This window comes from Macrosteles quadrilineatus, unplaced genomic scaffold, assembly GCF_028750875.1.
Source record: "Macrosteles quadrilineatus isolate MER2022 unplaced genomic scaffold, UCM_ALF_1.0 Scaffold_5__1_contigs__length_97177068, whole genome shotgun sequence".
In the NCBI taxonomy this organism is placed as follows: Eukaryota; Metazoa; Arthropoda; class Insecta; order Hemiptera; family Cicadellidae; genus Macrosteles; species Macrosteles quadrilineatus.
The window spans coordinates 50,548,745-50,560,774 of NW_026542598.1; the positions used below are offsets into that span (position 1 = coordinate 50,548,745).

General features: G+C 35.4%; 1 protein-coding gene across 1 annotated transcript in view; it reads right to left on the bottom strand.

Annotated features, from left to right (window-relative positions):
* Nucleotides 1-12,030, bottom strand: part of LOC128995592 (mucin-4-like) — a 40,843-nt gene that overhangs the window by 18,942 nt on the left and 9,871 nt on the right. Inside the window, exons 4-11 of the mRNA XM_054420609.1 lie at nt 11,572-11,787; nt 9,966-10,158; nt 9,410-9,579; nt 8,296-8,683; nt 7,554-7,711; nt 4,453-4,524; nt 3,515-3,610; nt 166-228 (exon numbers count right to left, since the gene is read on the bottom strand). Of these exons, the coding sequence (XP_054276584.1) occupies nt 166-228; nt 3,515-3,610; nt 4,453-4,524; nt 7,554-7,711; nt 8,296-8,683; nt 9,410-9,579; nt 9,966-10,158; nt 11,572-11,787 (1,356 nt within the window). The remainder of the gene's footprint in view (nt 1-165; nt 229-3,514; nt 3,611-4,452; nt 4,525-7,553; nt 7,712-8,295; nt 8,684-9,409; nt 9,580-9,965; nt 10,159-11,571; nt 11,788-12,030) is intronic.

The window sequence follows — 12,030 nt, forward strand, 5'->3', positions numbered from 1 at the left end:
ATATATACAACCATTTATCATAAACAACTAATTAATTATATTTATATTTCTAGAGATTAAAAAAAAACAAATTTCAACCTTTTTAGAAAATTATCGGAACAGAGGTAATTGTGGGTAATAATAATGACATTATTAGGTAAATCCTCTAAATCCACACTACCATACCTGCAAAGATTGAAGTAGAGCAGCCGAATCTTTGTTAGGTGCTCCCGCTAGACTGGAATTATTCTGAAATCATAAATTTTACTAAAAATCTTTTACGTTAACCTCCATCATTTTTTGTCTTAATAATTATTAAGGCTTTGGGCAAAGATTTACTAATTTATTTAAAATACTAAATAAATACTAGCTTGTTCTTTTTAACAGTACAATTTAACATAGCAGCATAAACTATTTAACACTTTAGAAACTGCAGTAGTTCTATCACATGGTTTCTTTGAGTACGGTAATGTGTTGAAACTGAACCTTTAAGCAAAATCACCAGTGTTTAACCCTATTTTATTTGAGGAGTTACTCTACTTTGTGCTTTACAGCAAACGGACACATATACAGCATAGCCTCTTTTAAAATAAGCTTGTATGAAAGCTGTTTGAGGAAAGGCTTGAAGCTTGAAGAAGCCATTACAGTAGACTCCCTCTAGTTCAGCCACCTCGGGACCGGACCACTGGCCGGACTACAAAACAGCCGAACTAACCGGTAGTAGTAGAACCTCAATTATTCGCGGTAATGGGGGGGGGGGAGACCATGGATAACTGAAAACTACAGTTAATCCAACATGGCATAAACATATATTACATACCTATAAAACACCTAATACTGTATAAAATGGATGTTAATGTGATAATTAATTTGAATTTTACATAACCAAAATACAAATAGTAGTATTGCGCAATCGTGTTATGTTAAGTCATTAACCTTGGTTAAGTAATGAAAACTGTAACACTGTACATACAAATAAATCACGTAAAGAACAGAACAATAGAAAGTCTAGTACTGCAAGCTACTGCTACCGTAGTCAGCATAGGCTACTACTACATGTTGTTTCAGAACATAAGAATGTCGATAAAAACATTAGATAACTCATAAAACAGCATAAAATCATAGTACTTAGTCTTAAAGATAATAACGACAGTCGTAAAATAGGATAAAGATAACAATGGATGATATAAAACACCGCTTATTCTGTCTTCTTTGTTCTTCTATTCTTTCTTTGGTTTCTCTTCATTCACACATTCAACAAGTTGCCACGGTTACTTACTAATCACCCAATTACAAACTGTTGTGAGATAGCAAGCGCACAGCAGACAGTTGTGTAAAGAGCAGATGATTGTCAGTGCAAGCGGATAGCTTGTAACGATGGCTATTTCTTTGTTTTGTTTTGCTTTAATTTATTTTTGTCAAATAAACCGTGGCGTTTCAAAAACAATAATGGGGGAACCTACCGCATAAAAAAATGGTCCGAAATATTTAATTATACACTACATTTCAACATATTAGACTGAAGAAAATCTATTTATAAAATGTTCTTGGTATTTTTGAGGTTATGTAACATAGTTTTACTTAGGTGATATGCAACAATTCGCCCATAGAAGCACCCGTAAACTAAACTGACATGAATTGTTTACTTCTATGACTGGAAACTAAACATTAAAATTGAATCCGGTCGAAGGTCATTCGCCCATGACGATATGACTTGTCCCCCTGAGACCGGGCCGGACCATCCGACGGCCGATCCAACCGAAGCCGAACTAGAGGGAGTCTACTGTATTGTGATTTCTAGAATAAAGAGATGGCGGCTTAAAATAAGTACCATAGAAGAAGTCCAGGTAAGGTATACTACACATACTATAAACAGAACACACAATACTGTAATTTATCCTCTGGAGGACTTACGTCAAGTTTATAGAAGGAGAATTGTATTTTCTTTGTCTTCTACCATGGCCTTCCCGGATTTTTTCTAGGGTAAGCTAGCTAATATCCATTACAGTACACCCCCTCTTAACCGACCTCGTATTAACCGCCTTACATTGTAAAATATTACAGTTTGTTTTAACCGACCATGCTTTGAGAGCAGTTCGGTTTAACCGCCGCTTTCTAGGAATCTCGCATTTCCGCTCCCACGCTGGGCGATGAGAACCAAACCATACGCTTATCTCCACAGGATGTGATGACTAAGAATAAGTTATTTTGTATTGATCACAAAAAATATAGCATATTGTCAGTTTGTCATCATCGTTCGTACCGCAAGCACATCTGATCTGATTTGTTATCTGTGTGTTACAATTTTGAGAACTGATTATCTTATCGCTAGAGTAAACAAACAACGCAACTTGTAGGGAGGGCAGGGAAGGGGGGTTAACAACTCCAAGGTCAAGATAGTTTTTTTGCCTCGAGCCTCTAGTGAGAGGCTATAAATAAGCATCCTGTCTTGTCACAAAAGTGTTGCTAGTATCTTTAATTTCAACAAAGGTTCCTGTATTACGATGGATTTGGAAAGGATAAATTAATACATTACAGCACTAAAGTTATTAAAATAGGAATTTTTATTGAATCTTGCCTAGTACTACAATCTATTCCACTGAATGTAGGCCTATTTGATTTATAGGTGTTTTGTGTTTATTTATGACTTTTCTATCAATAGAAAAAAAAGGAGATAAGAGTAGTTTATTTTATAAATAATGCAAATATGACTTCAAAATAATGATTATATAATTCCAAATGAATAACACTTAATTAGGCCTATGTTATGATTTTAGGGATTGCCCGTTTTAACCGACCTTTGGAGTTATCCGACCTAGGTCTGGTCCCATTAGGGTCGGTTAAGAGGGGGTCTACTGTATAAAGATTTATGTGACCGGTATACTTGTTTAGAAATATCTTGTTCACTTTCAAAATCAACATATTAATAGCCACGCATGTTTCTTTAAAACCTTTTTTCTCAGCTCGTGTGCATTGCAGGGAAAATCTACGCATACTGTTATAAAGATATTTGCCTGTAGATGTGCAGAATCCCTTTATAAATTAAAGGCTAAAAAATAAGCACAAAAAATAAATTTTAAATTAAAAAAAATTACCATGGGTCTTATAGGTTGCCATGTTAGTGATGAAATAACTACGAATTATAAACAGAAAATCAAAACAAATGGAAGAAATTACAATCACATGTTTTATTTACAGCGTAGGGTGATAATAAAGAAGTTTGCACAAAATAGATATTATTGATAAGAGTTTTCAACCACAGGACGACCTCTAGTTTGAGTAAAACCGCATTATTCTGTCTCTTGCCCCTGACACCGACTTTAAGATTTTAAACCTACTCATGGACCCATTGTTACTTTTAAAGGGTACTGATAACATTTATCAAAATTTATTTTTATTAAGATTTTATTAACATAAATCCAACAAAGCAAATGAGAACTCACTTAGGTTCAGTATCCTATTTACATGTTTGAAAGGGGACAGGAGGTTAACAAGGATATGCAGTTTCAGACCTATTAGGTACTAGTGATAATACCTGCAGTATGCTGTCTCCATGACTCGCCAGTAGTTGTGCCAGCTGACTTTGGGCAGCAGCTGCTATGCTGGGTGTCACACCCCCACTCACACTCACCTACACAATAATCAGTGATACAAAATGTCCCCAACAATATGTTGAAAAATAAACCATCACAGTCTATCAACACGGGCAATTTATTTTCCAAAAATAATGTTCTGTTGACTGATTAATTCATAGAATATTTTCATGAAATTATTACAGATGAATCTGTCTTATCTGCGGTGAGAGAATTCATAAAATTTATTTTTAACAAATTGTTTAGGACGAAGCTTACTTGAGAATAGAGTTAAGGTAGCTTGAAGATGTACAGAAAAACTATCAAACTTTCCACGACTAAAACTGTTTCTTTAGAACTTACTTTTTTTATACGGTAAAGTTTTGATTCTTAATATATTTGCCTTTGATTAACTGGCTTTCCATGGTTCCCCCCCTTCCCTGTGAATGATTGAGTACCTTGAAATCTTGGACTGTTTCAACAATATGTTGGTTTCAAAACATTTTCTTTGTTATCCGTGTTTGCCACTTGGGCCCAATAATCAGATTCCATTGTTCAAGTCTTTCCTTGCAAACTACCTTATTATTCGCTTAAAACTTGGCTACCGTAAAGCATTAAGAAAGGCTCAAGTTACTGAAGACCCTAATTTTATTGAACAGAATAGAACAGTCTAATGATTATGTCAAGTAAAATGCAATTGTGCATATTAAGCAAGAATCAAGTGGTTGAAATGTCAACTTATTTCAGCTGCCCCAACTGGCAAAATAATTTATACGTATCAAAAGCTATGTTGAATAGAAAGTCCAACAAAGGTTACTAGGCCTAATGAGTAAAACTTGTTAAAACTCCAAAAAATATAATACTGTATACTAAATTATTAAGATGATGTTTGAAAATTAACCTGAGGTTGAGTTTGATGCAGTATCATTCTCCCATCTTCACCGACTGAAACTCGTAACCCTTGGTTTGTGCACTGAAATATTATATGAACATTTAACTTACAATTACAATATAATCATCTGAAAAAATAAAGCCTAGTATTCAGCAGAACAATAATACCGTGTAAAACTTACAAGAAGTATTATTTCGGAACTCTGGCTTTAAAATCACATGATTTATTCAGGGTATTTTATGTTTATTTTGTTATGTATTTTTGTATACTGTTTTTTAGGAGACATGAAAAATCTATTGCAGCATGAGAATGTTGTCAAATGGGTTGTATGCATTTAGTCCAATTTATAAAGAGTGTCTTTAAGGGGAGTCTGAGGTCCTATCTTTAGTAATGTTAACTAAATGTCACTTTTCTCAGGAGTTAGAATAGGTAGGATAGTGAAACTTGGTATACCTTTATATTAACTAATTAACTAGACACAGACACATGATTTTTCATTTAAAATTAAAAATAACTATTTTATGGGTTTTTATAAATTTAACAAAAATGTGTTTCAAAAATAAAATTTATTATTTTTTTTTACATGCTTCTACTAAAGATATGATGAATTCCTTATGTCTGTGTTTAGAATAAGTCACTAAGACTACATGGTAAAAATTTCACAGCTGTATGTATTACCAGTCCTGAAAAAAATGACATTAAAGTTTAAAAAAGTAAAGTTGCGGAAATCGGCAAGAAAAGCCTCCAAGGGTCAACCAAGGGTCTACTAGTTTTACCTTTAAAACGTCACTGCAATGTTATGGAAAATATATTTTTTTATACATTTCTAGGTTAGTAATCAAAAATGTAAGTATACCATTTTTAAGAAGAAATTCTGTGCTATAAAAAGAACATAAAAAGTAAAAATTGAAAAAAAAATTAAAAAATTTCGTCTTGGACTCCCCTTAAGAGTGAATTAGGGATTTAAGTTTAATTGATGTTTAACTCTAAATATGTTATTATTATCATTCTATGAAATATACATACTAGTAATTTGTCTGTACATTGCTCAGAATCATAAATTTTTAGGTTATTTTTACGTTTTATACATTAAAGAAGCCGAAACAAGTCTCATCTCAATTTCTGTCTGTCTGTCTTTCGTCTGTCACGGCCCAAGAGCCATTTTACGCTGCCTTCTCCTGAAAAACGAGAGTACCTATAAAGATCCGAATCATTTTAATTTTTAATGTATTCACTGGATTGGCGAGAGTGTCTTTAGCTATTAAAATATGGCCTCACTACTTTGTAAATAAACTTACGGACGTTTAAAAACCCGATTTTGTGCGATTTTTGTCAAGTTTTCTCCCAATGTTTATCACATAATCATCTATGAAATAGCGAACAGCTGTTCTTATCAAGATTATTTTTTTCTAGCAGTCACTGATGTGATTACATTGACTGTTGTTTACAAATACTGCAATCATTTCCTTATAAAACTGTTTTTCCTTACATAACGGATTTAATTAATCGCAAGTGCAATAATGTGTAGGGTTAATGTAAATGAAAATAGAGATTCTTTGTGTATAAAATTTGTCTTGAGTTTTGATAACCGGGAAAAAGACCTTGAATCAGTGTTTTATATGACTGGGAAACTTACATTTTTTACATAAGCATTACCAATAGCTTACATAAAAGGTTTCAACTCATTGACGGCACTTCAATGGTGGTTGTGTAAAGTGTAAAGTGACAACTGCAGTGGGTGATTGTAACAGGGGTTTACTGATTATGCTCAAATCGCTTTTCCAATGTGTCTTCTCAACGCTATTTGCTGCTCGCTGGACCATACAGCCAATAGACCAATTTCCCATCTCTTGGGTTCGTAGGCCTAAAAAATTATTCATAAGTTGGTAGCGCATATTACTCAGTGTTCCGTACGGACAGGACAAGAGCACCTTTGAAAGTGAAATTTCCAACCTGAATGTTTAATGGCGAGGTTGAGGTTAGTTAGTTAAGGTTAACCTAACCTAACTAACCAAACGATATATCAAATTAAACAATCGAATAATCAATATTACTCATTTGGTTGTTTGTGCCAACAGATATGGAAGTGTACCCCTCATAAATCTATTACGCAATTTTTTTTTACTTGAAACTGTCAGATACTGTATTTGTTTATACAGTAGAACCTCTTTAATCCGAACTAATTGGGACTGGGGGTAGTTCGGACTATTGAATAGTTCGGATTACAGAAAATATTGTTGTTTTTACATAACAATAGCTAGGGAAAAGTGAAAAATGCTTTATAAAGTAAAATACCTACATTGTTTATTTAATACAGTTGTAAACATAGGGAATAAACAGTACTGTACATTACAATTGAAATAATTACGGTGCGTATATCAATAAATAACTACTGTACTGTGTATAGAGTACAGCAATGAGGCGTTCGGATTAGTGGACGTTCGGATTACAGGGGTTCGGATTAAAGAGGTTCTACTGTATATAATAGTTTGGCCAGCATATCTGAAAATATGGAAACCAACTGCTGTTCTTTATATAGGAAGGTTTCAACAGAAAACTATAAGATCCCCGTGCGTAGAACGGGCACACAGCTAGTTACTTATAAAAGTACACAACTTGTGATTTTTCTATGTAGGAAATCAATTGAACTTTATAATAGTGCGTAGAACGGGCACACAGCTAGTTACTTATAAAAGTACACAACTTGTGATTTTTCTATGTAGGAAATCAATTGAACTTTATAATAGTAGTGTCATTTATTGGTGTCTGGATTAATCTTGGAATTTGTAAATCTTGTACTTTCAAATTTTTTTAAATTTTAATTTCTATAGGTCTAATCTTTATAATTTTATTTATTTTTGTTTTACACTTTGACTATCTAATTACTACTTCTTTTTAGACAATTTAACTGTGAACAAAATGGCAAAAGAATTATTAATTTATTACCAAAGGTTTTCTTTCTATAACAATTAGAGTAAAAGTCTACAAATTCGGTAAAATTAATTGCCGACAGAGGGTGCTGCAGGCAGCGCATTAATTCCTTCCCCAATGGGTTAAAAGACCCATTTAGATACTTGACAATGTGTTAGTTGTCAGTGTGTAGGGCCTACCTGAGAAGGTGTGATGATGGTCGGCTGAGGCTGTTTAGGCGAGGGAGGGGTAGGTGCCGGGGGTGTTGGCTGTGGCGGAGGGGGTGGAGTAGGCGACTGTTGAGGTGTCTGAGTCTGCTGTGCGACTGATACTGGCGCCATGTCATCATCATCAATACCTGCAACAGAACGAGTTCATAGAAGTGATCTTGTGGTACACAAAAATATGGAATCACCAGAGAGACAACTCTGCTGATTATGAAAATGTTTTTTCAACCTCTATGTTTGGCCTATAAACAGTATCACTTGCAAGTGATATAAGAGGGATTAGAAGTTTCAATGACGTGAAAATTACAAATTGTTTATGAACACACCAACCTCCAGTTTACCTTACATATCAAACAATGCATTTTTTGTTGCTATAGCTATTGTTGATATGAGCATAACAGGTAAATAATAAACACATGACATTTTTCTTCAATCTACTCTGTGAAGAAGTCCTAAATTAGGGTGAATCATGAGTGTTATGTTTGTGATCTTAATATAATGTAAATTACAGTATAACTGAAGTTATAGTCACTTTGCAATACCACATCAGAGATGATTTGACTAGGTGATATTCCTTGGTCAAATATTTACATTTAAGAAATTGTGTGAAAACTTTTAAAAATAAAATGCTAAGTACAGAGAAGTACAGAGTATAGAATATTCCCAAATTATCAATTATGTACACTCTGTACCCTCAACATTGAGCAAAACATACCTGACAGTTTCATAAGATTCGCCAGGTCCAATCTCGTAGGTCCTTCATCCTCTTTTTTCTTCTTCTTCTTCAACTTGTTCTTTGGCGACGACGGCTGCGGAGGTGGCGTGGGAGTGGTGGGGGCAGGTACAGCTATAAGTGCTGGGCCCGAGGATGTCTGTATGTGTTGCAGTTGTAGTGTCTGCCCTGTGACCAGTCGCACTAGTTGCGGCTGGGCCTGTGCGCGGGAAGGGTTGTGCTGTACCAGTACTGTGGGCTGCGGGCCATTACTGAGTACCACAGTAGGTTGTTTGGTTGTATGCTGGGGCGGTGGAGAGCGCAATATCAGCTGGACACCACTGCTGGTCTGCTGCTGGACCAACATCGGACCTACACCACCAGGGATCATCTGCAAACAAGACATAATGTGGACCTGAGTATAAACTACCTCATTTCATTTTCATCGTTTCATCATTTTTACACGGGATATTCGACAGCAAATGGAAATATATTACATTTGTACAACACTGACACACATTTTAAAGTGAATAATGAGTGTGTGAATGGGATGATAGCTTTGTTACTGAGTAAGATTAACAGGTGGTTCTTTAGCCGACCATAAAAAACCACTGACCAATTGAGGTTAAGATAAACTAATGATTGATTTGTGTTAACCTTGATACTAAAATTAACTGAACTGAATTGATAATCCAATTTTATTGGATATTAAGATTTCACAAAAAAAGTGTATAAAAACTTTAATAATCAAATAAAAAACAAAGCAACTAATTTGGTACTTGACTAGTTGCAACCAATATCATAGACAAAAATAATTAAATATAGACCCTCAGCTGTGCTGCGGTTACCATACTATGGTAACCTGGTTCTGGCGCACACCGCTTGGAGCACCACGGTAGTTGCGGCGTAGGCGCTACGTAAACTACAGCGGTGTGCCCCGGAACCTATGGTAACCATGGCAACCGCAGCACGGCTGACAGTCTATATTTCATTCTTTTTGTCTATGCCAATATTCAACTCAACCCAGCTTGACTGAAAAATCCACTTCTCGCACACCCCTATCTACTAGTTATTTACATAAAAACCTAAGCAATACAATGACCTTGTTGACAGTCACCTGATTGAGCAGGATAGTTTGCTGGGCGGGGGCAGGTATGGTGATGGCGGGGCTGGTAGACGGCTGTGGTGCTGATTGCTTGTTGGGGGTGGCAGCACTGCCCGGGGGCTTCGGTAGAATTTGTGGCGGCTGCTTTGTCTTCATTGTAGAAACGCCACTACCCACCCCTACTGTAAAATTATTATTTTTTTACTTGAACAATATTAGCTATGTCTTGATATTTGCAAGGATCTACATTGCCTTACTATAAAGGGGGTGATTTATCAGAAACCAGCAGATACTTATCTCTGTAACCCTCCCAATAACATTTAAAACTATGTTCAAACAGTTTGTTTTGAAATGTATTTATCCTGATAAATAACCTGTTTCAATGATTCAAAATAATGTAATTTTCAATAATTCTAAGAAGAATTGCCCTTGTCTTTGAATACTGAAGTAGACATCTTATCTATAACATCTGTAGCCCATTTTACACCAAAAAAGAACATAAATGTCCGCAGAGAGTGTTACAACCTTTAGTTTTTTGTGACCGTGAAAGTGACTGTAATATAATTACCGGTGTTCCGTGTCGCCTGCTGGAATATCTGCAGGACCTGTGGCACCTGAGGAGCCCCCATCACCTGGTGGTTGATGATGGTGGGGGGTTGAGGGGTGACGACTCGCTGCTGCTGGGAGGGGGACGGCGTAAGTCGTGAAGAGAAAGGCGACCCAGGCTTGACACTAGCCTGACCACCGACTCCCACGCCCACCTACAACATTCCGTACCATTCATTCCTTCCACTCTATTTACTACCATTCTTCCTTTTACTCTTTAATTAATTTTTTGTTGTGCTATAGCATAAAAAAGGAAAAACATATGTGAGAAAGTTTCAACCCTACCCTGTTTGGAAATCTACTTCTTTACCTCATCATCAATATATCAAAAGAATAATGAAAACTTACGGCAATGTGCAACATAGGTTATAGAATCAATATGGTTGGTAAAAACAGGGTGACAGTATTCAGCAATCCATATAACCATATTAAATGGAAAAACCATCTTATTTTAATCCAATATGAATTCAATACTTTAAACAGGAGTGTATTTTAGGAATAGTTGAAACAAAAATAGTAGATTAAAAACAATCAACTAATTGAACAATGAAATTGTTGAGAATTGTTTATTAGAGTTCTTGTTGCTAGCTTAGTGGTTAGCATCTAGGACTTAAGTGCAGAAATGGATAGCTAGGATCACCAACATATCCACACAAATTCCAGAGGTTGGGACCGTCTTCATAAATAAATAATATTTTTATTGTCGTAAAAAAATAATTATTAGCATTGACAGTCTTAAAATACAGTCAGAGCCAGACATAACCAACATGATTGGAAGTGAATAATCTTTATAACTAACTAAATCCAAAAGTATTTTTGATTGATTTATTTACTCTACCTACTTAAAAATGAATACAATGCTAATAAAAAAAAATATTTTAGAGAATAAAAGGGGTTGTCCAAAAGCCATTTGTAGAGTATAGTTTTAAAAAGTATTTTCACGATATTTTGGTATTACAGTCGGACCTCAACATCTCGAATCTGAAGGGGGTATGATAAAAATTTGGGTTATCAAGTTTTTCAAATAGCCTAAGTGAGGTTCGAGTTATGAAGGTGCTATACGAAATAGTTCGAGATACTGAGGTGTTGGGGTCTGAAAGTGATGTTATGTCACAGACTTTATAACTCGACTTTTACGTGCTAAACCTTTATAAATTGAACTCAAACTATTTATACGTACTGAAGAGTAACTAAGGAAGCAAAATAAAACAATTTTAATGCACATAAAGTACTGTATTTATTATTTAGCAATAATTGTAATTTATTGTTAACGCAGGTTCACTGGAACTATAAAAAAAAGTAAACAACATAAAAACTGTATAAGCTCCATACATCCAAATACAGTACTACAATACAAATAATGAAAAACTGCTGTGAAAAATACTAAGCAACAATTGTATATGGATACACAGTAGGTACTGTATTTATCATGTTTGGTGTTATTGAGGTTAAACGCAAGTCCTGTTTAGTAACATTGTGTAAGCCTAGTGTATGGAACAAGTTAATGAATAAGTTTGATAGAGTACATTAAAAGCCTACTAAACAAAGAAAAAAAGTCAAATACATACCTGTTGTATGCTGGAGGTGTGGCCGACCTGCTGTATAATGCTCGCTTGGCGCACATGGTGGTGTAGTATGCTGTGTGTCGTGTGACCGAGGATCTCGGGGTAGAATGTCGGAGCCTGAGGTGTCAACACATACTGTCCGCCACCCTGGCCGTGCAGGGTCACCGTCACTGCCCCTCCCCCCTCCCCTACCCCCAGCTGCTGTTGTAACTGCTGAATCTGCGACAAACACATTTAATGTGGTACCGTAATCAACTATGTAGTAAACTTTGTTCAGCACTTATAAACTTACTTACACAGTACCAGTCCTTCGTACGGGGTTGGAATCTATATCTATAAAAGAGAAAGTATGTATGTATGTACCCTATGAACTCAGAAACCGCTCGACAGATTGTAATGAAACTTTCAGGCATTATTAAGCATTATTTAAGGATGGTTTGTGTGAAGTTTGGTACAGATGAG